The sequence below is a fragment of the Bombyx mandarina genome, chromosome 10 (assembly GCF_030267445.1).
Source record: "Bombyx mandarina strain Sakado chromosome 10, ASM3026744v2".
Lineage (NCBI taxonomy): Eukaryota > Metazoa > Arthropoda > Insecta > Lepidoptera > Bombycidae > Bombyx > Bombyx mandarina.
The window spans coordinates 7,961,137-7,989,112 of record NC_143217.1 but is presented as its reverse complement, the minus strand read 5'-3'; the positions used below and the strand labels follow the sequence as shown (position 1 = coordinate 7,989,112).

The 27,976-nt window shown below is 33.3% G+C and overlaps 1 protein-coding gene across 1 annotated transcript; it reads right to left on the bottom strand.

Annotated features, from left to right (window-relative positions):
- Positions 1–216: 216 nt before the first annotated feature.
- On the bottom strand, positions 217–27,976 carry LOC114251219 (uncharacterized). Its single transcript, XM_028185416.2, is given in 17 exon segments — positions 217–1,610; positions 1,693–1,808; positions 2,425–2,757; positions 3,320–3,544; positions 4,141–4,434; positions 9,379–9,459; positions 9,555–9,607; positions 9,610–9,689; positions 9,769–9,806; positions 9,808–9,903; positions 10,055–10,132; positions 10,513–10,732; positions 10,806–10,915; positions 17,103–17,231; positions 17,366–17,386; positions 17,389–17,439; positions 27,911–27,976. Coding segments are annotated over 17 exon segments (2,061 nt in total). The 3' UTR covers positions 217–1,540.

Here is a 27,976-nt window from a genome sequence, read left to right as displayed (position 1 = left end):
CAAGAATATTCCACAAAAGTCGAGTAATGTGTGTTTCCGCTACCTGACAAGAGATGGCGTTGGAAATTTAACCCTATTTTGATTAGTGCCATTCTAACCTAAAAACATGGATAACCGCAGGGTTAGGATGGTACAGGGGGTAAGCCCTTTTGCCAGGAGCTTAGTAGACACTATTGTGCTAAACTATATTTTTTTAGTATATAATTAAATACAAGATTATTTTTGTCTTTAAGAAATTTAATGAAGTTGGGTTGTCTAGTTACAATTTATACATTATTTCAATTGTATTTTACATAACCATAAGATTTCAAATGAAATCCAATTTATCAAGACTACAGATTAAAATATAAACAAAAAATATTTCGGTTAATATCTAGATCTAAGACTATAATTGCGAGTCTTTTATTTACATTTTTTTTTGCAAGAAAATGTTCTTGTTTCATTTCTATAAAGTAATGTTAATAAGACTAAAGAAAATTTTGGTCCAACTAAGTTCTATAACTTATTGAATATCTAGAGAAAGAATTGCAATTCATTATTGCTTAATGTAACTAATTTTATGTAGTTTATTTAGCTACAATTGCCATTTACACAGTTTGTTAAATTTCAAGCATAACACTTTCAGAAGTAATGTATATTTGATTACAAATAGCCTCTGTTAAGAACAGTTTCTATGTGCCAACACTAATAATTTATTATTATACATTTCTAATATTATGTTACTTTATAAATAGTCGTAACAAATACTGATGGATTGTAACAAACTAATAAAATGCATGTTATCGAAAATATTTAACTACACCTACACTAGTGATCTCAAGACTATAAGGCGAATTTATTTATTAAGTCCTAAGTTAAAATATATTTATGTACAAAATAGGGTCTTGTGGAACATATTTTTTTAACATAAACATTTTAGGTACTTAGTATTTTATCCCATCCATAATTAACATAAAAACTAACTATAATGAAGTAAAGTAACGCAAAACATATTCTATGACCACCAGATGTAACACTAGTTTGCAACGATAATGCTTAATAATAATTTATTTACACCACTAAATCTACTTAATTAATAATTTACTGTATGGAGGTTTATTTTATACAAATACAAGGCTGATAATTATTGCTTTCATTTTTTACAATTATCCTTAAGAGACAAAATAGTCAGCATTATGCCTAACAAAATAAAGACAATTGTAAGTCATAGTTAAACTTAAGGACATTTGGTGTGACATAACAACATAATTTGCCGTGTTTTGTATATGATTTAAAAATCGAGCATGATCCTAAACATAAAAATAATTAGAACCGATTATTTTTTTGCCACAAGAACCATTATGAACAAATTAAAAATAATATTCCTTAATATAAATCATAAGTATCATCAAAACATTAGTTTTAGGAATGGCTGCCATTTCATAGTTTGATTTGCATGTTTACGGCCTAGAATGGAACATCGAATTTAAAAAGTATGGCATGTAATTTAAATATCGAAACTATGAACAAACTACATTACTTGTTATTCCTGCTGATATGTTTATTTAACTGCTGAGAAGTTTTGCATTTGATTACTGTTGTTTGATGCCACCCAGGAACTAAAGACATCTCTGAAATGTAAACAACATAATTCGTGTTTGATTATTGTTGTTTTCTCTAAATATAAACCAAAAATATTCCGTTTTGATATACCTGCAATGGCTGACTACACATTCATTGGAGCAGTACTCATCCTCCCATTCGCTGTTTGATATCGCTGGATTTGTGCAGCCCTGTCGAATGCAAGGATTACTTCTCTTTTCATTTTGCTGTAAATTAGTATGCATATGTTACCCATATCACATTTTAAACTACCTATTATGCAGCTGACTAAGATCAACTTGTAACACTAAGAGTTTCTCGAGAATAATGCGATACTTATGTAGTATCTCATACCATTATTCCACAGTAATAGTCCACAAAGTGATATTCAAAGTTTATCTGGGGATTAGCAGATGGAAATATGTAGCTAGTATGTGGTCAAAAATGCAGGTATTACACATTCACCCATCAGTGCAATAAAAATCATAAAGTTGTTTGATAATGGTTTTGTGATTGATGGTTTCATGTCAAAAAGAAGACTAGAATTATCTCTATTAGATCCTTAGAGCACACCCCTTCCTTACATAGTATTTGAATTGCGGCTATGTTTAGGCAAATTGCACTGAAACCTTTTTTAAGAATTAATTCTTATGTGGTGAGTTTAAGGGGAAAGACCATAAAATAAATTTATCTTATATTTGTTGATAAAGCAGGGATTGAGTAAACAAGTTTTTTTTTTTAAATACATATAGTACGCTTTAAGACACTTAATTCAAATCTACTCTTTATATTTACTGTAGTATTTTTTTAAAGATCTCACGATGAACACGATTGAATACTTACTTCCGTAGATTGTTGTGGATGCCCATTACCACTAGTATTGGGTGCATTTTGCTCAGATTTAATCGGCTGCATTTGCTGCTGCACTTGTGGTGGTTGGGCCTGTTGTTGCTGCTGTGAATTTTGAGTCTGCTGCGATTGTTGTTGTAGCATTTGCTGTTGGTTTTGTTGATGCAACAACTGTTGTTGCTGAGATTGTTGTAAAATCTGTTGACTTTGCTGTTGTTTTAACATTTGTTGTTGTTGCTGCTGCTGCTGAGTTTGTTGTTGTTGCTGGTACTGCTGCACTTGATGAACTTGGGCCTGTTGCATCTGAGCATGTGTTGCTTGTATTTGCTGCAACAAAAGGAACTTAAATAGGTGGTTATAAGCTGATGGTTTATGGTGGTGTTAGTAGCCAACAATAATATCTTATAATATTACTAATATAATTGTTCCACCTTGTGCTAAAGTGAAGCGAAAGTAGTGTTCATTCTATTGAAATTATGGTAGTTTTTCAAATCGGAATGCATAATTTCTCCATAGCAGAAACAGGCCGACAATAAAATCAAATGCTATGAATATTTTAGATTAAAATAGCTAGTATAACTTTTTAAAATTTGGTTAAGTTCAATTACCTATCTATGCTGAATAAAAAGACAACTTTTTTAAGCCATGATGCTTTTTTAAGCTCAAGAGTGCTAAACTCAAACCTTGTCACAACATTGAGTTATCTATTGGATACATTTTTTTTTATTCTCAATTGTGATTTTTGACATCCTAAAGTCAGGAAAATATTGATTTGGTACATGTATCCATAGGATAGAACTACACAATGACATGTAACAATTATCGTTGTTATAAGTTCATAGTAGGATTTTTTATTGTGCTATCCATGCACTTTTGTAGCTCACTGTACCTGTTGAGGATGGTATTGCATGGCAGGATGTACTGTTCCCATTGGAGGTGATGTTGCCTGCACTTGTCGGTACCCAGGTGGTGACATTGAAGAACTTGCAGGGTAATTTGTTGGTGACTGTGTGGGTTGGTAGTTTCTAGGTGATTGAGCAACATTTGGTTGACAATTCTGATTTGACGTTGAAGAGTTTATTTGATAGCCCTGTGGTGATTGGGCTGGAACATTCTAGAACAAACAAATTGTTCCAATAATTAAGTTGTAGTATTATACAATCAGGATTGTAATAGTGTTGAGTGTCTTATTTTCTGTGTAAATTTTTCAGAAAAAGTCCTTGTTTTTCTACACCCGATGAAATAAAAAAAGAACATTATAGTAGAAGTGCAGTGTGGTGGAGTCATCCTAAAATAACCTCACTCTCGTATGAGTATTGTAATAAGGAAGTGATGGATTTCTGAGAAAATAAGCAGCAAGGTTCTCCAAGTATTGTGTATACTAGTGTACTGCAATCACCAACCAACATTCATTGGTGGTAGTATTTTTACCACCATCCTGCCCATTTTTTTGCCAATCTCTGATATGTTCTGGTTTGAAGTGTTTCCACCCTTTCCGACCCATTTTATTAATATATTGATACTTCAAGCTGTTGTTTCAAGGTTGGTGGCAACATTTACATTGTGATGTCTTGTGAGCTACCCTAATCGCTACCACTCGATGGGCTCTGAGTACTTTTGTTTTAATTTTAAATGTGTTATTGAAAGAAAATGTCACATGCAACTCATATCTCCAATTAAATTGTAACTTTTTAATGACTTGATAATTACCTGGTATGTTTGGGGAGCAATTGTCATATTGGCTTGGTAATTTTGAGGAGATTGTTGAGAGTTAGGTGGATACTGTTGAGCTGATCCGGGATATGAAGGTTGTGGCTGGCCAGGTGAGTAATTTTGCGGAGAGTATCTTTGAGGGGAAGCATTTTGCACATAGTTCTGAGGCGAATGATTATTTCCATAAGTCTGTCCTTGGTAGTAGTTACTGTATGTGGTGCCACTGTTAGTTCCACACACATTACCATTATTAGTGTGGTTGTACATTGCTTGGTTTTCTTGTTCTCCACCCTGTCAATGAGAAGTTTAAATATATATTCATTTTGGTTTTTTCTTGTTTTTATTGAATACATGAGTTAACCAGGTAGTTATTGAAATCTTTGAAAAACAGGGTCAAAGCTTCAGTTGTATTAGTTATTAGAGTTGTATAAGAAAACATGAAATAGGCATATTGTGGGCTTACAATTCACTCTATCACCAGAAATTATGCAAATTTTTCTATATTTTTTGATTCAGCTTTTTTTTTTAGCCACATGATCTACTAGTTCCACTGTAGATTTATTGATATGGATATCTTACAATATGTAGTGCATGCACCGCCTATAAAATTATTTTTCTCAAAAATATGGGTAAATGTCTAAATATGCTTAAAGTAAATAAATAAATAAAATTGCTGTTTATTTTTTATTACAAATTAATCTTCAGTCTGGTAGTCATGTGTAAGCACAGTTAAGTATTAATTTTCTTAGAAAAAATTGTACTTGGCTCTGTGTTTTTACACCAACCAGGATATTCACATCACTCTACACAAGTACACCAGAATTTTGATCTTTTAAGTCATGAAGATGATTTAAGTGCTATGTACCAGGCATTGCTTTAACCTTGGGCTACAATAGCATTAAGACAATGCAACTGAGATTTGAGAACTGAGACAACACTTTGTTTCGAAATTGACAGCTGTATAAATATTTGTGTCAATAGGACTTGGTAGTGGAAAAGAACAGAATCAATTGGCAGTTTGTAGCTTGGGACATTTAAATTAACTTTTTAAAACTACAAATGTTTTAGGTTATAAGAGAGAGAGTTATAATGAAAGCCCTTAGAAATCACATCTTGAGAAATAAGATTTAATTATCTATTCTGTTCCTATTGCTACGATAGTAGAACTGCCCTTCATACAAGAACACATAATGGCTTTATGGGAAAAATAGGCAAGAGTAATGTCCATCTACAATTATATATTTATTGGATTTTAGCTACATCCTTTTTTTTTAGGAAATTTAGTTTCCTACCTAATAATATCAGTAAAAAATAAGGTTTCAATATTGAATAAGAATGATGACATGATAGTACACTTATTGTTCATATTTTTTATTGCATATGTAGTATTATTCCTTTGCAGTGGGTATCAAAGGGTTGAAGATGTTAACTTATACTCAAATATAAGTTGAGATGAAGATTATATGATTTTCTTTTTAAATTGCTTTGAAAGTAGCGTACGATTCATCCGATGGTGGAGTAGTCTTGAAAATATCAAAGAACTTACCCAAAAAATTAACCTATTGTTAACATTTTGTACATAAATTAATGTGTTTAATTTATTTTTATTTACATAATATTTACCAAATCTGGAAATGATTCGATGTTGTACATTTAACACTCAAATGAGGATGTTCTCCTGTGCTCTATAATGTGGTTACCGGAAACATTCGTACCGAAGAATCCAATGCAATATTTCTAACAAAGACAGTGACTCCGAGGAGAAATCGTATCCCGAATTATTACAGTAGATCACTAACCAATATATCCACGAGGCGATACAGGTTGATTTTTGAATAAAGAGATTTAAGTCTAAGACAGAAACATAGTTTTAACACTTTTAGCTTATTTCTCCTCTCCTTTCGAATAACAATGAAATTCGTTTTTCTCATTCAATAGAGACAAACGGAACTAAGCCCAAACGGCCAGAGCTTTTATAACCAGAAAAACGGTAGCTATGCTTGTCGCAAAATCGCAGTTAATAAACCAAGATTACGTGTTCAAACCAGAAAACACTCGACAAACAAAATACAACAATTCACGTAACCTTTTCTACTCGCGTTCCTGCAAAAACCCAGGTTTTTGAGTCGTAATTTGTGGCTTACAGCTGTTACTTTCTATCATTTATATGATAGTTCTACAATCTCCTTAACTTTACCCCCAAGTAAAAGTATTAATTGATTTTTGTTTATGTAATTTGTTTCATTAGGAGGGTAAAGATGACAAACCATAGTTTTGTAGTAAAAGGACAAGCTATGCTGTTCCGCTGGTATTTCCCAGGCACTCCTTTCGTTTTTATGCTCTACCACAGAACCGCACGGAGAACCCTATCATACGCTTTTTTCAAATCAACAAACACTATGTGCACGTTTTTACTTGCATGGCGGTACTTTTCGCACAATTAGCGAAGGGAAAAAATGGCGTCCGATGTACTGCGTCTCGGCCCGAACTGGTTCTGTGATACCTCATTCTTCTCGCTATTACTTGTTCCCAAGCTTTCATACTATGTGACATGAGCTTTATTCTCTTATAATTATCGCATACCTGTATGTCACCGTTGTTGTTAAACACAGGCAGGAGTGATCTTTTGCGCCACTCGTCAGGCATGACCTCTTCTTGGAACAATTTATTGAAGAATAAAGTCAGCCATCCGCTTTCAGAGACTTCCACAGATTTATTGGGATACCATCTGGTCCAGTAGATTTTTCATTCTTCATATTTTTTACAGCCTTTCGTACTACTTGCACACTTATTTCCCTTACTACACCAGTATTTATCGGAACATTTTGTAGTTCACCACTCCAGTCATTCTCTTCATTCATCAATCTTTCAAAATACCTCTTCCATCTATCTCTTATTTCCTCATCATTTGTTTACACTCTTCCTGCACTATCTTTCACGCACTTAATGTGGTTAAAATTCCTTCCATCCTTCTCTCTTGTTTTGGCTATCCTATAAAGGTGTTTTTGTCCTTCAAATGCATTTTGTGCCTTCCTTTTCTATTTTTTCAAATGAAAATATGTTCCGACATTTGTAACGTTCCTGCTAAAAGATTTCGTGTCCAGTTAACTCCAGTTAGGTACTATGAAACACACCCGACCGTTATGAAAGCCTTTTTTCTTTTAACCTTCCTTTTCGCTTACAGACAGAGGGACAGGAAATACCTACAAAGTTTAGAATGTATGCAGGCCGTCCGGCAAATAAAGAGTCAATTACAAACAATAAGAAACGTAAGCATGGTTTATACTATAAATTATAGCAGAATAAAAAAATACGTATCCCTAACGAAATTAACATCTTTATGTGGTGTGTTTTTGAAAATTTTATTTTTACGCTATTTCTTGATAGTCTAGGTTTTGTTTAATGCCTCTTGTGTCTTTGTCTTAATTCTGACATTTTAATCTTAATTATTTAACATACAATGTGAAATATACTACATGAAATTCAATACATGATAAATTTTGCAGTCGGGCATTTGTTAAAACTCCTTACCTACATTATGGATTTTTACTAAGTTCTGGAGGAAAACTACAACGCGTTAGCTGAAGATATAATATTATAAAAGAAATAATAATAATAAAGAACACAACGGTGTCGTAGGATAATTTTATTTTATAACTAGAATTCGTGAGAGCTGAGGTTGCGATTTAAATAATACTTGTTGGAGTTTGAAGAAAGTAATGGCAGGCAACATTTGACGCATGTAAGGTTATAGATTTCGAATATTGGAATGCTTATTTAAATCTTTAAAAACAAATAATTGTCTTCTCTTCAGTGAAGACAATGACTTCTCATCTAGACACGGTCAGAGCAACATCTTAGAGTTTAATAAAATAAAATATTATAATGGTGTAATAGTGTACAAAGTATTTGCAATATAATTATATTAACGATGAAGCAGTGTTGTTTTTAAATAGCCCCTCATCACCTACAGAACCTAGTCCCCTCAAATTTAATCGCCCAACAATACTAATATGACATGTCCTTCTTCAAACGAGGCTTGTGGAGAGTATTAAGCAGTAGGCAGCGGCTTGGCTCTGCTCCTGGCATTGCTGAAGTCCATGGGCGACGGTAACCACTTACCATCAGGTGGGCCGTACGGTCGTCTGCCAACAAAGGCAATAAAAAAAAAAAAAAAAACTAATAGCAAAGGGACGTAATTGTTATGAAGTATATAGTTATTTAAATATATTGATACTGCTGCTACTTTTACTTCCCATAACTTGTAACGACGCCACCTAGCGACGTCTGATTTATGTTGGTGATGTTTTATAATAGATGGTGCTGATTGAGTCCTTTTTTAAATTAACTATGCTAAAACATGTGTAAAGCTAGTTAAGTATTTCACCGTAAAACGAACGAGGAATGGTTTATTTAAATGTTTCGTTTTTATTTCAGTAGAATTAATGAACTTGATGTAGCTGTTAGGCTGTGTTTTAAGGCTTACAATGCAGCCCCTACCGTTCTCATAATTATAGACTTAGGCTCCGGTTTTTTTGGCGTTGGAGACTAGCCATTTAGTTCAGTAGAGTTGGTATTAAGTAGTTAGTGGAGTACACAAACATCACACATGACCACACTTGAACATTGCTTACCACTTTCAGACATGAGGTTGAAGTCTCAATTGATGTAAATGAAACTATAAAAGTTAGATTTGATCATTCATAATGTCTGCAAAAAATATAAAAAAATAAAACCTGTCCTTTCAGGTAACAATGCATAATCGAGTAAATTGTGATTACAAAACTCACAATACTAAGCTTATATAGTATGGGATTACCTATGTAAAACCAACTTAAGGTTTGTTAGAATAAAGAAGCATCTCAAATCTAACCTACACATAAGTTCCTAGGTGAAAGTTATACAGACAAGGCCAAAAGGCAGTGTTAAGTCATTTCAGATTGGGGAAGTCACTGGTCATTTTGGTACTAGAAAGCATCTCTTCAAGACAAACTCAGGTGAAATCTCTACCTCTAAATTGTGGAGAGGTTAATTAAAGACCATGTTCAGTTGGACAAAAACCAGATTTAGCCAGCTAGTTCTTTAAGATAATTTATGTTGAATTTAGCAATGTCTGTTCCGTATAGTCCTAAGTTTAAGTATTAGGGTGGTTATTTTTCAGGCATTTTAAATATTTGTCTTAATTTTTGTATATTATGTCTAATAATTTTGCCTTTCTGAAATTATTTGACTTACCTTTGATACTAGACTGGCTCTGTAGGCAGCAAGAGCCTTAAGGTATTCTTTTTTTGCTATTTCTGTCTTTTGTTTGTAAACCTGTTATATGAAAAATATAATGAATTGAGAGTGTTCAATGTTTGTATTTGATTATTAGTAAGAAATCATTTATATTACATATGACCCAGACTTACACTTTTATGTTCTGAGTCTAAACCATCCCACATTGAAGCAACTATCTTTGAACTTCCCCAAAACTAGCATTAGGGTTTTGACCTTTGATTGCTGCTTGGGTATCTCTGAAGAATAAGGCATATGCTGATACTGGCCTGTTAAAATAAATACTGTTATAGTTAATGATGTTCTGTTAATAATGAATAAAACTTTACTGTGACTAATTTATCATACTTTTGTGGTTCATTTGGGTCTCGTTTTTTCTTTTTTTTTCTGAACTTTAGGCTTTTTCTGCATCTGTCCACGGTTCATTCCATTGTCCATTGGATCAGGTGAAGTTCTTTTGACAGCCATGTTTGCAACACCAATCTGTGAAATTATGGTTTCATTACTTTGTTGTTATTTTATAAGTTAAATTCTGTTTGTTTTCATAATAAAAATATATAGTTCATTGGCAAATAAAGACAGTTAATTTGATAAGAATGAATGATAATATTATAGTGATAAAATTTGCCTATACCTGATGAAGCGTAGTTTGTTGCTGCCGGCTCGCTGAGCAATAATGGATAGGCAGAAGGCTTTCCGCATCACCAGGCAACTACCAACAAACAACGAATTCATTAGAATCTCTATAAATAACATTCTAGTGAATTTCTATTATGATTGCATAGTTTCAATGCCAATGAACTATATTGGTGACAAAATGGAACAACAAAGCATTATATTGTAGAAAAGTGTGCATTATAATAACTATTAAAAAGTAATCATAGGTACTTATAATAAGTTCTTTCATGTAATTAGTATTTATGATTTTATATAAGTTTACTGATTAAGCATGAAGTTTATTGACAAATGGTAAAAGATGAATAGTTGAAAAGGGAAAATAATGTATTTTTTACTCCTAAGAGTCAAAATCTATTTATTTTAAAATGTAAAGTGTGCATACATGCAGTTCATACATCATTCCGTTCATCATACCTGAGAATGCTGTGAAGGTACACTGTCATCTGAGTCATCACTTGTAGTGCCTGGTGGTGATGCTCTTTGTGGGGAGCCATAGACTGGTCCTGATGGCTGTGTTGGTGTACTTGGAGTCGGTGGCCCACTTATAGCTTGCGCAGGTTGCATTATTAAGAGCCGCTGTTGACCTCCAGGTTGTTGCTGAATCATATAATTGCCTGCTGGAGCACCTGCCCCACTGCAAATTTATTATTAATGTGATATCGGAACATGATAATGTATTTGTTTTAACTTAAATGTTCGTTTTTTACCTGTGTGTTGTGACAGGCGTGTGCGGCTCTTGTAAATAAAGAGGTTGTTGATAAGAAGGAGCACCACCTGGTGGGGCCAAGCCGTCTTGTGCTGGATTCATCATGCCTACCTAGAAGTGTATTAATTAGAATAAAATTCATACATGTTCAAAGAAGTTCTTTTGGTTACATACATATTAAGACAGGAAAATGTTTTTTTTTATGATTCTAGTTGAGTAGCATACGACTGTGAATAATTTAATCGACTGTTTTACACAGTTTCACAATATTAATATTTAAGAAATATTTCAAATCAATTAATCATTTTTGCTGATAAATTAACATTATTTATTTTCGGAAACTGAAGTTCTTCAAACTTTTGTGAAGTTTTTTAATTATTCTAATGACATGATTCGACTGGATTCTGGTCTTTTAAGCCAAATCTTTGCTTTGTGGCATTTTCATTTCTCAGTTGTTTGTGAGTACTATAAAAATAACTATGATAGACTAATAAAAACAGGAAATAGATATGAAATAATAATAATAATTCTGTTCGGTTGCATAAATAGTTTTGTTGTAGTAGCATAGATAAATATCAGTTCCAATTTTTTTTTTTCAATTTTCCAAATCACCTTTTTAAACGAATGAAATATTTTGTGAAAACCATTTTTCATTTTCAGATTTTTAAATTGATAAGCACATTGATTACATTGAGAGCATAGAATAGATTGATGTTTTTCTATACTCTATACTAATAATAATATTATAAAGAGGAAAGATTTGTTTGTTTGTTTGTTTCGAATAGGCTCCGAAACTACTGGACCGATTTGAAAAATTCTTTTGCCATTAGAAGCCTACATTGTCCCTGATGAACATAGGCTACTTTTTTTATTTATTTTTTTAATTATTTTTTTTTGGTTTCATGTGTGTTTTAATGTTTCCGAAGCGAAGCGAGGGCGGGTCGCTAGTAATAATATTATAAAGAGGAAAGATTTGTTTGTTTGTTTGTTTCGAATAGGCTCCGAAACTACTGGACCGATTTGAAAAATTCTTTTTCCATTAGAAGCCGACATTGTCCCTGATGAACATAGGCTACTTTTTTTTATTTATTTTTTATTTCTTTTTTTTGGTTTCATGTGTGTTTTAATGTTTCCGAAGCGAAGCGAGGGCGGGTCGCTAGTAGTACAATAAAAACATCAACAACAATACAATATTTCAATGCATCATATTAATAAAAAATAACCTATTTTATGTACGAAGGACCTTAGAACAGATAAGTAACATTGTCTATCATACTTTTTTTTATTGCATGGATGTGTGGACGAGCTCACAGCCCACCTGGTGTTATGTGGTTACTGGAGCCATAGACATCTACGACGTAAATGCGCCACCCACCTTAAGATTACATGATGATGATTACAGATTATTACAGATACAACGGCTGCACCACCCTTCAAACCGAAACGCATTACTGCTTCACGGCAGAAATAGGCAGGGTGGTGGTAACTACCTGCGCGGACTCACAAGAGGTCCTACTACCAGTAATAACGCAAATTATAATTTTGCGGGTTTGATTTTTATTACACAATGTTATTCCTTCACCGTGGAAGTCATTGTGAACATTTGTTGAGTACGTATTTTATTAGAAAATTAGTACCCGCCTGAGATTCGAACACCGATGCATCGCTCAACACATATGCACCGGACGTCTTATTCTTTAGGGCACGACGACTTCATTGCATCAATGTATTATAACAACTGGATGCGATTGATTGTACCGATTCTATTATTTATATATTAATATTATATAAATATATTGAGTCATATTTTTAAATCACATGTAGGGTATTAATAAATTGAATATCCTTTGATGATCACAACTAAAAAAGATTTTAACACAATTTTATATTATTAGTGTGGGGGGGGTGAGACATTTGCTAGTAACTGCTCGTATGCTCCCCTAGAGAGGCCTAATAGTTCAAGAACCGCTACTTGACTTCCAATGCATTCAGTATCAGCGTTCTCTGTATCCTTTATCACCTCATTGTCCATTACCAGTCGGCATTTACTGGCAATTACCTACAACGAAGTCTTACGCTCCGGTTTTGGGGGTGGGGCCGGTATCGAGGGTGGTATGGCTAGTATGAAATACTATTTAGATAATTGAGGTCGTAATGACATTGTGATGTCTATGAGCTACGGTAAAAACTTAAAACAAGGTGAGCCGTGAGGTCGCTCACTTAAAATATTAAGGGAAAAAAAAGCGGGAATTAATGATTGATTTCAATATTTTCCTAAGTGCACGTGTTCTTAATTTTATACACAAATAACCGGATTAAACTTCGCTGTCGCGGGGTGAATAGATAAGGAAGCAGCATTTTAAATTCTTAATAAAATTAATATAAAAGTCATGCCAAGAGAATATTCAGCAAATACAATTTACTAAGAGGTCAATAATTTCAAATAAGTTCAATAATTTCGTGAAAAATGCGGATAAAAAAACCGGTTCACTGTTATTAGAATTAAAAGAAGAAACAAGCTGAAAACTCGTTTAGCAGTTTCTCCGTCAGAACAGTAACAGTTTATTAATGGATATCACAGGTACTACACTTTTTTTTTTAGGATTGAAGGATTACTGGTTGCCCGGAGGCCTTTCCAGTTTCACCAGGACAGGTGGGCGAGCAAAGGCTCAACCAGGATGGGTGGGATTTGCTAACAGCTGTCCGAGCGCCTCCGAAGGAGACCTAACAACTCAAGAGTAGCTGCTTCGCGAATGAATCTACTACCGGATCGGAATCGCTACCCGATGAGAAGATCCGGCGAAAAACTCAGCGAGCTGATGTTTTTTTTATTTATTGCTTAGGTGGGTGGACGAGCTCACAGCCCACCTGGTGTTAAGTGGTTACTGGAGCCCATGGACATCTACAACGTAAATGCGCCACCCACCTTGAGATATAAGTTCTAAGATCTCAGTATAGTTACAAGGGCTGCCCCACCCTTCAAACCGAAACGCATTACTGCTTCACGGCAGAAATAGGCAGGGCGGTGGTACCTACCCGCGCGGACTCACAAGAGGTCCTACCACCAGTAAAAATGATTCTGATTCATGGGTTAGGTTGCACGGCGAACTCTTTGTCGAGTTCGACGAGTACGGTTACAGAGGTCCCTAAGCCTGCTTCTAGTGTTAGAGCTGAAGGCGTCTAATGCAAAGGTTATCGGATCTGATGGATCCATAAGGACGTGTCTAGGGCGTCGACGGTGACTGGCTCCTGCGTGATCAGGATTCGGGGAGTAGTCAGCGGCGGCAACGATAAGGCGATTATCATGACGCATAGCCTTATTGAAGTACCGTTCCGACGCTGACTTCATGTATTTCTGGATAGATTCGAGGCCCAGGTTATCGTGTACGTCAACGTTCCTCACGAACCACGGAGCTCCGACGGCTAACCTGCAAAAGCGGGATTGTAGAGATTGGAGGGTGTCTATGTGTGTGCGGGCCGCGTGAGGGAACACCACACTCGCGTAAGTCATGACGGGAGGTATTATCCATTAACGCGCTTAAGTGTTGTACATTATTTTTTTACTTGCAAAACAATTTCACCAGTTTCACCAGGAGAGGTGGGCGAGGACGGGCTCATCCAGGAGGAGTGGATCTGCTAACAGCTGCCCGAGCGCTTCCGGAGGAAACTTAACAAATCAAGAAGAAGGAGACCTAACGGCTCAAGGGCCACTGCTTCATGAATGCATCTACTATCGGATTGAAATTGCAACCCGCTGAGATGATCCAGCGAGAAACTCAGCGTGCTGATGTATGGGTTAGCCTGTACGTGGAATACTTTGCCGAGTTCGACGAGTACGGTTATCAATTTTCGAAAGCTACTCCTGGTGCTAGAGTTGCAGGCGTTTAATAATGCTGTTCGTGGATCAGAAATAAACTTAAAATTCTAAATTATTAATGAACATTGAATTAAAAAGTCAGCGAACGCAATTTTTGGTCGTGACTACGAAAACTAAGCAATTTGAAATGTCGGATTATGGCAGAATCAATAAATGGTTATCATTATACACAGTTTTAAAGTTTAAGCTTAGTTTTAATTATATTTATTTGCTATAATAAAGTTATCGTCATAAGTTGTAATAAAAGGTAAATATTAATTGATTGAATGCGATTCTTAAAAGCATACATCCATAAAGCAAAATAAAATAAAATGGGCGTAAAATTGACATTGACCATTGTCATTTTCTAGATGCGACGCGTTTAATTTACGATAACCTGTTTTGAAAATTTCGAACTTTTAAGCCCGGATGAGTTTGGCGAGCGAAGCTTTGATTCAAGTTTGATAGATGTGGAATAAAAAAAAATACTACATTAAACGATTGATTTCAGTAATCAGGTTAACGATTTTATGAAGTTAAAATGAATTAAATATATTTTTTGCGTTTCATAAAAAATAAGAGAATAAAAACACTCAATAACACCACACTTTGCCAGCAGTCCACGTTTTAACAGTGCTCTTAATATATTTAATGCTGGCACTTTACATCACAGCATATATTATTTTAATCTACCTACGGTAGTTGTATTTGGCATTTTAATTGGCCAAATATTTCATTTATTCGCATACTATCAGAAATGCATAATATGACAATCATGCTTTAAACTATTACTTAAAAACATTTTTGTTCTATACTACACTAGTACTTAAAAACATGTTTTTTTTCATTGAAAAAATTCTAAGAATAAACTGAAAAAATAACTAATTTGAATACAACAACAAAAATATTTCAAAATTTACATGCTCGTAGAGAAAAGGACTATTTGTAAACTAATTTGTTAGATCGGCCACCGAGTTCATTAAGTTGAACGCAATGTGAATATCGCGCCAACCTTTAGGTTGATATTTATAGAAGTCTCAATTCCAACGGTATAACACAGGCCCTATTTTACAATCCAAGCATGATTGCTTCCCGACGAAAAAGATGTGATGGTAGAATCCACCCGTGCGGGCTTTTAGAATAGGTATGTATTATTGCATCAAGCTTATTAAAAGACATCGATCGCATTATTTTAAAAATTAATAGTCTATGTCGGTGCCTTATCATTATCTGACATAATATTATAGTTTCTAATGTTTATACATATTCGTTTCTTTTTTAGTCTCCCGCTATAAATACTTCACTTAACATTCACTATATTTAAAAAATCCTAGGTGTTCGTGATCTGTGACGAGGAACTCTATATAGTACTTCAAATGTCCGAAATCGTAAAATGATAAGTGAGTTTTTTAATTTAGAAAGCACATAGTTATAATAATTTCTGCGACTTTCTTTGTGTTCTATGGATTCTCTTATCTTAGTTGTGTTGTCGTTATTTCAGTGAATCTCTTTCGTTATAGCATCAACGAAACACGACAGGTAGGTGTATCTTGTAAGTAGGTAGTTTCATTTCATACAACGTGTGTGTCTAGTTCAAGTCTAGTAAATATTTGGTCTTAGTGACAGCGAAACGTGGTTGACTCACTATATTCACTGCAACTCATAATTTTACATCCCAATGCTTGCAGATATCGGACAGAACACAATATTACATTAATTACGTAATTACCTTCATAAAAATTTGTTATATTATTATGCTCATATACCTAATACATTTTGCAAGAGAAGACGAAACAAATTTATGTTAAGTTCTAGGCTGTTCTTTGTTATGCAAATTAAAAACACGTGATGAATTGAGAAATTCCATCTGCTAATTTATTAAAAGTCGGTGCAAATATTGATTCTCGAATAATTCGAGCATCAATAGTTCTTATTTTAAATTCTAATCGTAAATTCATTGTTTAATTCTTTATTTTAATAATATTTAAACTTAATTGATAATTATCTAGTTTATTTTTTATGCTAAAGTTACTAAGCCTAACAGATACCGCTTGTAGTATCCCCATGTGAGTTTTTAAAACTTAGGTTCATTTTCAAATAACAATAAAAGATACAGATTAGATAAAGTTTGGCTAAACGTTTAAGAGAGTCCACAGGCGACCCGGTGTATATAACAAATATGTACTTGAACTTAGACATACAATATAACGTGAATGCCTCTGTTCAGCTTGAAACATGAGCTCAAAGATTCCCTGACTTCAATCTTTAAATAATCTCAAAACTGTTTTGAAATCCTTCAACAAAAGTATTTCAAAAGTTAAATGATCTGAAAATTCATAGTTGTTTGGCATTAATAGACGATTTGGATTTGATAATGATTAGACGTATTAGATGGGGTAAAAGCAAAACCCATTTAATTATCTATAAGATAATAAAACGAACCTGCGGCGCAGCGTGGTGTAATTGTGTGTACTGAATATGCGTATTCTGGACTCCTGATCCCGGCGCATGCTGCCCGTGTATTAAAGGAATATCAAATTCTTCGTCACCAAATGAAGGAGTGTGAAATGTCTAAAAACGAGAATATAATATAAAATGAAATTGTTAAAACATTTTACCACACGTACTTGGAAAAATGTTTCGTGTTTAACTCTGTTTTAAACGTTTATTCTTTATAGTCATTAACGACGAAGCCAAACAAATACCTGATCATTCATGGCGTACACACTGTTTTGGCGTCGCGAGTAGCGGACAGGGGCACTTCGAGATTTTCAGGTCTCTGCAACAATGAAATATGACAGAATAATGATATGTGTCCGTATAATAATATGAAATTTTATAAAAATATTTCCTAAGGGACGATTCCTGTGGAATACTGCAATAAGATTCTTCTTAAGTTTGTGTTCAACAGATAATGATTGTTTGGTTTGAATTTTTAGGTAGTTTACTTATTCATTCTTGAAATTCCCACTGAGAAATTCTCGCCAGATCTTTTCGGTGGGTCGCGATTCTGATCCAGTGGTAGATTCTGCGAAGGACTGCTCTCGCTAAGGCTAGTGTTAGCAAATTCTCTCAGTTTGAGCCCGTGAGCTCACCTACCTGTCCGGGCGTAACTGGAATAGTCTCTTAGGCTACCCTCGAGTAGGTAGGGAAAAAAGTCTCGCAATTTCAGACGTTTTGGTAGTTACACTAAACATCACAATCGAATGTCATCCGAATGTTCTCTTAAGTTCGCACTTTGGTAGCTTTCGGCGTATTGGACAGTAGCAGTGGTTGGTCTTCAAACCTTATGGCAGAATAGGATGGGCATGAAAATATTGTATTACTGATATTGGGGTGAAGTCCCATAACACCACTTTCTTAATAGCTGCAGTACTTACCGAAAAGCTATAGAATGGATTAGACGTAGAATTTTACAGAGTTCGTATTAGAAATACTTGGGTTAAAAAAAATACCTATAGTATGTTTTTGTACTTAAGATGAACAGACTACAAACTTACAGTACATCTCATGTTAAGCGGTCATCGTCTATTTGAAGCATGCAATATCTTGGCGGTATAAATAGGCAGGTTAGTAAAAAAAAAACAAATTGTTTAAAAAATTGTCTCATGATTAAACAGATAATGATGTCAAAATTTCACTTAAAGTAAATTCGATCAATTTAATTCGATATTGAACAAGATGTTCTCCGCGTTTTACAGAGATGGGATCGAACAGTTTAAGAGATCGTAAGTAATACCAATAACCGTAGCACATAACAACCTCGTTAAGTTCCCGACGTAATAGTTAAGGACGATTTTATTGCTTTTTACTTTTATAATATCACGACGACGCGACGAGCCCGAGGGATCGTACCTTATCCCGGCAAATTCGTTTAGGTAAGATCACGACTAACTTGTTTTAGATTGGTCGTATTTTATTTTTATAAGGGCTGTCAGCTAACGAATCTCACGTAACCGCCCAAGTCCAAATTGTACGAGTATACATGATATTTGCTTAGCAGTTCATTTCAATACCTATATCGCTCATTTTTGAAAAACTTATAGATCATAACTAACTAAATACAACATGCATGATTTCAGATGCATTACACGAATTTTTTTGCATCTCTGCGAACCTCTATATATAAAAATGAATTGCTGACCGTTAGTCTCGCTAAAACTCGAGAACGGCTAAACCGATTTGGCTAATTTTTGGTCTTGAATTATTTGTGGAAGTCCAGAGAAGGTTTAAAAGGATTATATAATTAAGAAAATGTTCGGAATTAAATAAAAATAACTATTTTGTTTTTCCTTTGATGTGTCACCCGTCGGACGGATTACTTTTGTTTGTTTTAAGTTTATTTTATACAAAAGTTTAGGTCATTTATTTATCGATTGAGGCACTACGAAGTCTGCCGGGTCAACTAGTCATAAATACAATATAAATTAAGTTCTTTTACATTAAATTTTTTCTTTTATTACCTATTTTCATTGTATTATTTTTGATGTTTCAAATACGGTTTACGTGATCGCGAATTTTCACAAACACTCAAACGTACTTCGAAACGTCCGAAGCAATAAAATTAAAGTAATAAATCTGAGAATAAACAATAAAGCACATAGTTTCATCACTACATAGTATAAAACAAAGTCGCTTTCTCTGTCCCTATATCTGTCTGTCCGTATGTATGCTTAAATCTTTAAAACTACGCAACGGATTTTGATGCAGTTTTTTTAATAGATAGAGTGATTAAAGAGGAAGGTTTATATGTATAACAACATCCATTAAATAGTGGAGAAATCAATAATAAATTACAGTTTCCGAAGCGAAGCGAGGGCGGGTCGCTAGTTGTATTATCTATATAATTTAATACGTGAAGCAAAAACTTTGTATCCCTTTTTACGAAAATTGCGCGGACGAAGGAGTATGAAATTTTCCACACTTATACAGAATATAGAAAAGAAGTGCACAATTCTAATATTTTTTTAAAAATAATGCATAAAAGATACTTTAAATCAATAAAGAAAATATAACACACATTACATGTCATGTATTTGACGCACACACACATGCATACTATTTATTGTCAAACTTTTGTTCTTGACGTCTGTGGTCTAATTGAGAATAGATTAAATATTAATTGTCTTTAATAATATTTTTTTATAGTGTAGTCTTGGCGAAATTTGTGATTATAGAAGTATAAAATACAATCATAATAGTGTACAAACTTACAATTCCAATTAATTATTATAGTCGAATTTCGACTACTGCGGGACCTCTAGTAAGACTTTAATACATTTTAGTCACATCTATAAGCTTCTAAATTTGGATGTTTTTCGTTAGTGGTTTGCTAAGAATTAGATCTCTCTATGTGACAAAACTGCTTATCTGGGAGATTATTGCAAGTTCTTAGCTGAAAATTGATAATAATTTGATTGGTTTTTTAAATTGCCGAAAAGCAGTTTATCAAAATATCGTTAAAAAATTATGCATGTCACTTCGTACATGTAGTGAAAATCTTTTGCAGATTAGGTATCAGAGAAATTGGTATTAATAAGTTATATACATATTTGAAATATTGAATTCATTATTGACCATGAATGCTTATCGTGCCTACCGAAAAAAATAACGGTACGCATGCAGCTTGGTGCACGTGAAAGAAGCGAAGTTCTTTTCTGGTGTATAATATTGTGGTTCTTCATTTTTCATCCTTAAATAAAAAAAATCTTGTAATAGGGAATGTTGTTTATAAGAGAAACGACCTCTTCGCCGTTTATATATATTTTAAATTACATATATAGAAAAAAAAGATATTTTTTTTCTAAAATCCTTCGTTAAAAATAAAATATAAGATATTTATTATGTTACTGCCTTCTACAGTAGCAATGAGAAACTAATAACAAGCCATCTAGTGACCGACGCCCGTAAACAGAATGTTTATAAGAGAAACGACATAGCTCGCTTTCTCCCTCTCTCAAAGGACGAGTGGTTTGCGAGACGTTCTATTTTCTCACTCTCGCTCGTCCTAAATTGTAACTTTTCTCTCTAGCCGTAACTAATCTGTTGCGAGTTAAATTTTACTCTCAACGCGCCTAAAGAAGTTTCATTTCAAAAAACATCATATTTACGATAAATCTGATCATAAATGTTTACCGCCCTTGAACATCAGAAATAACAGAGGTATTAAAAATGTCGCAGCTCGCAATTAGTTCTTAAACTTGAAGGATATTCGTTAGAACGATGTTCGTTAGAATTTTTTTATATCTCCCTGAAAGATACATGATGTTTAGATGAAACCAATTATTTTCTGTAGACCCAGATTCATACGTAATCAAATTGATTCTTCGGAACTATGGGCTCACTGAGTAGTGTAGAAGCGGACACCCATTGAAAATCTGACACTATCAACTCTGACGTTATATTGTTCTAGTGACCGGATCTTATAGGAGTATCAATCTTCCGCGGCTCTCAAGGTGAAAGGTTCATTATTCGTTAACATTTGATCCAATAGGCCGGTGTCAAAATATTACGGTAAGCATCGTGATGAACTTCTGTTCATCACACCTGTCTGGATACGTTTGGCTCTTTCATTTTGCGTTTACATTTATCATTTTTGCCACGTACGAATACGTATCACAATCTGTAATTAATGTATTAATTTGACTCGGTTTTTTCATTTCACTGCATGTGCATTTTGAAACGAAAAGGGTTCTGAGCTTTGGCAACAGAAAGTAGATTGTAGACGCCAATAGCCCTGTCATGGCAAGTATTTCTCGAGGTGTAGGGAATCCTGAACCATCGTCTTCAACGGCGTCGCCCGCCTTAAGATACGAGTCCGAGGTCTCAAGTGTGTTAATATTTGTTAATTTTATTTTTAAATTGCACAGACACACAATTACACAATACAAGGATGAATATGGACTCATTTTTGTAGTCCTAACAAATCAACGTTTTGGTGATTATTTTTTATTGTACATATGTAGCTTTATAGAGTATTGTATATGCTGTTCGAATTTCGTACGACTATTGCAGGTTGGTGCGCCAATTCACAATCCAGTTAGATTTCTTAATAATGTTGCGATATCGAGTGTCGAGATTTCTGTAAATAAATATCACTTCGAAAAGAACTAATGGTAGCAACAGTGTTTTAACTCACTGTTCATTGTTTCCGCATTCCACGTTTTTGACAGTTTTTGTCCTCTAAAAAGACGTCTTAAAATATACGTGTTCTGCCGAAATGAAATTACTTCTTTTTGGAATTTAAATTAACTTCTGTGAGTGGCCTCGCAGTCTGCTTAACTTGGTAAAAGTAGATCAGAAATTAATCGCATAAATGTTAATGTAAGCGGTTTTAAACAGATAATAATTGTTGCAGTTTAAATTCAGCTATGCATGTACTCATAAAAATAGATTTTTTTGAATTAAAACGTATTTTAAATTCCGTCATTTTATATCAATTTGAAACTAATAATGTACTTATACTTGGTAGTGTGACGAACAGAATCATTAAAGCATTATTTAAACATTGAAATTCTTTCATAAGAGCACGAGGACCGTTTTAATCGTTCCAAAATGCGATTGATCAACATTGTAATAGTACCTTGAGCCACAAGTCGGTCTCATGCCTCTCAGACCGGTTCCGTGGCACACCGGCTGCGCTCCCAATGTGCCTTTTATACACACACTAATATCGCTGGGTAAGTGAAAGGACACGCCGATAATTGCTTTCGGTGCTCGATTTTGTAATAATCTATTCGTTTATTAATAAAATATTCATATTCGGTAAAGTCAATATTGTAAGGGTATTTTGTTGTTTTTGTTTAGAAACAACTGCAATGCAATTGCAATAGTTGCTTGTGGTCACGTTTCGTAAGTTAGATTTTGAATTGCTACAGAATTGGAATTTGTAATGTAAATTTATTAAAAACCACGGTAGCATTTCGAACCAATAAATTGTTATAATAGTCTATTATAATGTTTCTTCCATAATGATTTTACTAGTATGTTTTTAGAGCGTGGAAAGTAGAAAGTTAACAAAAGTAAGCATGTTTAATACACATTCGGAATGTACACATAATTTGAAAAGTAATTGGATTATAATTTTTTAATTATAGATATAATCATCTTTTAATTATTGGAACATTGAACCGCCCTATGAAAACTTTGGAGTTACGAGCCATATGTAGTAATTCCTATCACATTATCTTAAATACCCTAGTATTTAAAAAGTTTGGTTTTGAATACGAGTTTAAATTTAATATAAAATCTACACTATAATACGTGACACCAAAAAGTATTCTCAATGCTAACACACTTTCATTATGATCGTAATTTATTCACCGATTCTAAGAAAACTCGTACAAAAAAAAAACAAAAAAATGTAGATTTCGTAACGCTTCCATTAAAAACGTATGCTGGTACTAACAGTGAATTGGTTTGTGGCTGTGGACGAGTCTCTAGGAGACGTAATTGTCGGTCAGTGACCTCGTTTTGTTCCTTCTACTAAAATAGCGTTAAATCAATTGATGTTATTACAATTGGAACGCAACTTTCATCATAACTTGTTCACTGTTTGTGGGGGACATGTTTGGTAATGAATATATTCATAAGAGGTTTATTCTGTGTGTACCGATTATTTTTCTTGAAAAAAAAACATTAATTGGTATTGAAAAAATAAAAAACTTCTGAGTATGTATACCTCTTATTATTTTTGATTGAATTTAATTTTAATGTTAAAAATAAAGAAGCGCGTATATACTTATTTGTATTAAAGTAGTATTGGTTAAATAATTATTTTATTTAAACCCGTGATTTTAATTTAAAAATCAACGTTTCATAGAAAACCGTGGTTTGGATTTTATCAAATAATGTAAAAATTACAACCTGTTTTCCTTCTATTAGTAGTGAGGAATTATTAAAATATTTCAAGTAGTTGACACGGACATGTTAATTGTCTAATACGAAGGTCTTATTGGGTTGCCGTTTTCTTTTTTGTCACTTCAAGAGGAAAATGATATAGAAAGAAGGCTTATAGAAGATCTATTGATAAACAAAAAGCAATCAAAGCTTTGGAGTTTCATTAAAATCATTGGAAACGATTTGAAATTTATGGTGCACGAAGAAATTATAATAGCAAACTTCATACCAGATCGTCGAATCTATAATTAATGGAATTCCGAGTTTGGTTATATGTACTTCCAAAAGACAATTCCCAATCTTACACATTGATTTGTTTTTTTTTTGACAACTTATTATTTGATTCCTTTATTTAAAGTATTGCTACCACCAAACGGTAAGGAAGTGTTTGGAATTAAATACGATCAGGGTATATATTAGCGATTATAAAATCATTTTACTTAAATCGTTTACATTGTCATCGAAATTCCTGTAGATATTTTAAGAATTAACGTTTTGAGTTATAATATGTGTAGAGAGTAATTATTATTAATCCAGATCTTATCTTATCTTCGTATCAATATTCACGTTCCACTTCGCAAAGATAGTGTTACTTTATCAACATTTAAATAGATGAGTAAACAGATATTTCGTTTATATAATTAAATACAACGATACATTAACTGTAAACCGAATAAATTAGGAGCGTTACATAGTGATAAGAATGAATTGATTAAATAAAAATCGAAAACGCGTGTTTTTCGCTAAAATCTAAAGTAGACTCTATTTGTAAGCCTTTTGACGTCTTTTCCAATAACTCCCGGATTTTATAACTTAAGTATGTTTTTTTTATAATTGTTGATTTTTCAGTTTTACAATTTTCTCATTGTCACTTTATAAACAAGACGTTAGTTTTCCACATAGAATTATCTAATACTGTGAATGCTGTTTATACTGAAAATTTCTTCCTTGTTCAATTGTAAAAAATGGGAATAGATAAATAAGGGGCATATCAGAATAGTCGACCTGAGTTACTTATTGAGCAAAGTAACGATACCAGCGTTGATTAAAGTAACTGAATATACAGTTTTTAATCCTTATCAATACGTAAAACTTCCGTAGTTATAGATTTTTTAAGACAAGATTTGATTTATATTGTTATTAGCTTTTTACTAAACAAATAAAGGTCTTATGTTTGTGTACAAATAGCCCAGATTCAAGTATGAAAGTGACAAAAATGAGAACAATTATCATAATACTTTTTACGACTTTCTCCCAGATCGAAAGCGAAAATAAAGAGTAAATAAGAAATATTCGGACGATGTTAAATACAAAGTGAATGGTCAAATTAAAAATATGTATAGAAGATAAAAAATATATATTTAGGTATATATGAAAACTAGATAACATAAAAAACAAGGCTTTACCTTTTCTTTCTTCATAAATTAAAATAAATATTATTAATAAGTGCTTTTAACATAATTGCTAGTTATAGTGCGATGTACTTCATTTCCAGTAAACTCCTTTTTTTAAATCAAACACACAAACTCAATCATTTACATAAAAAAGTTGTAAAGTATTTGTGTAGTTTTACATACCATTTAAAATATTGAAATAACCGCCTAAAATTCCATCCAAGAAATTGTGTCATTTGCCGCTCTGCATTTCCACTATACGTACAGTTATTAAATTACTTCTACGTGCTGGTTTCATATAAGATATAATTTGTGGACGGAGGAAGTAGAAAATAATTCAATTACAACTTTAATTGATGGCACACTGAAGTCATTTATTCGTAGCACAATTTAAGTTGAACGTGTGATGTGGCACAACCTTTGTTTATGTATGTAAATTAAATTTAAAGACACAAATTTTGAATGTTCTCATAAAATTAAATCACTCGTAATGTAAGAGTTCGTGGATTTAGTTAAAGCACGATAGGAATGCACGCCAGACACACGTGCGGGCCGCGCGGGAAGACTGCGTGGCGATCGGGGCGCGCTGCGGTGGGGAGCCGCCGCGGTCCGCGTCACTTTCTAGTTCGGAAAACTGTCGCTTCTACCCCGTGGCGGTAATGGCGGCGCGCTTTTCTTAATAAAATCCTAATGTTGATTTTAATTATTTCAGGAGCTTTTGAATCTATCTTATATTATCTCTAGTAATTAGTTCATAATTTTGGTAGAGATGATTCGTTTAGATTGTATAGAGTCTATACAATATAATATAATAATCTACATATTTTAATAAACTTATAAATATAATTACTTTTACTAATAATAAGTTTTTATCTAAATTTGTTTTCTTTTTGTTATTCAATATAGAAACTTGCGCACGGCCGATTCAATTTTAAATAATTACTGAAACACCACAGCCTAAACTGTGACTCCTTCGTATTGTAAAAAAGAAGACATGCAAAACTATTTTTTGTAACATAAGTAAAATTAATTAGGGAGAATTGGTCTTCTAATAATTTTTAAATACCTATATACGTATGTACGTACATATATTATGCTAGCTCCAATTCATTTCATTCCAATTCATTCCTAGGAGTATTTGTATCTTATATAAAAATATAGTAAATTTAACCTTAATGACTATATATCGACTAATGCAACTAATAATGAAAAAAACAATTTCTATGAAATCGTTAAGAAAACATGGAATTAACAATATGTTGAAATTGAAACACGTTAAATGAAATAAAGTTATTTTGCGCGATAAGTCTATATGTCAGGGTCTAAATAGATTCATAGAAATAACGATTAAAATATTTTAAATTTACCTAGTATTATTACATTATTCAGCTCAGTATTATAATATATTTCAGGATACCTATTTAATTTTCGAATCCCATTGTGATTTAAATGAGTCCGTAAAGATTTTAACATTTATTTTTCTCTCTTCACGACGTACTATTATTATCATATTACTGTTATTATTATTTTCATAAGTGAGGCTATAGAGACAATAATTATAGTTCCTAAGCCCTGCATGTTAACATGAATATTAATTAATGGTGCTAGAGCTGTTTTTCAGCCAATGGCTAGTATCAATTTATGTGATATATGTACATAATATGACATAAATTGATGTTTCCAGAATGTTGCTGCGGTAAACAAAATCATGTATTTTGGTTTGACTGAGAGAATATAGAATAGCCTCTATCCTAACACTATTGAGACTTCCATGTTATCTTTCAGGGCAAGGAAACAATCACGATGTATAAACTGCCGCGCCGCTTAATTATAGATGAGCCGAAAACTTGTCCTATTTTCTACACCGTTGATACTAAAACAGATTCATCGAAAGGTTATTGGCAATGATTAACCGATGTTGGCTTTTAATTTGTGAAAAAGTATCATAAAGTCGTTTTATTATTGAATCAATGCCAAAATCTCGTTATCTTGTTTATGACGGAAAAAGTGCTCTTAGTCTCGTGAAAGAATTGCGATGCATCTTACAACTAATATAAAAGATACTCGTACTTGCTACTACTAAGATACTCAGAGAAGTTAATATTATTTTCAAATTATAAACGGGTTTGATACTTTTATTGACATTGGTGACAAATGATCTTATATCCCCTATGATCTTGAGTGGTTACCGTCGCTCGTTGGCAATGCCAGTGGCACAACTACGTCGTTACCTACCGCAGAGGCTTGTTTTTAAGCCATTTAAAGTGCTAGTAGATGCTTTTCAATTATAGTAAGAATGGGTTTGGATATTTTTTTTAAAAATATTATAAATGACCGCTTTTTGTAGTTTTTATATATATTGTAGATATATTTTTAAGAGGATAAGATTAGAGATAAGATAAGATTTTTAAGATTTTAATTTGTAATTATAATATTATGTATTTCTAAATTCATACCAATCTCAGTATATACTTTTTATTATGTAAACTGCACCTACCTTAAAAAGAAAAGGAAATTAGTGAATAAAGCTTTTTTTGTGATGAATTGTAGTAATAATTTGCAGCTAGTGTCTAAATCTCATATGAGAAAATGAAATGTTAACGTTGTTTAAAGAATAATAAAAAAATCGAACAAAATTATTTTCACGGAGTCTTTAATTGTTCCAGTTCACTTTTTTTTTTTTTTATTGCCCTTGTAGGCAGACGAGCATACGGCCCACCTGATGGTGAGTGGTTACCGTCGCCCATGGACTTCAGCAATGCCAGGGGCAGAGCCAAGCCGCTGCCTACCGTTTAATACTCTCCACAAGCCTCGTTTGAAGAAGGACATGTCATAGCGCTCGGGAAACACCGTGGAGGGGAGCTCATTCCATAGCCGGATTTGTTTACAATTTGCTTGTACAATCCTGTAGCCCGGGTATATTTGTAAATGCTAATCATAAAATGGTTAGGTACTTACCTTGTACATATTGTACAGCTTGTATGACCTATCACGATCTTCGGAAGCAGTTTGTGGACACTCCAT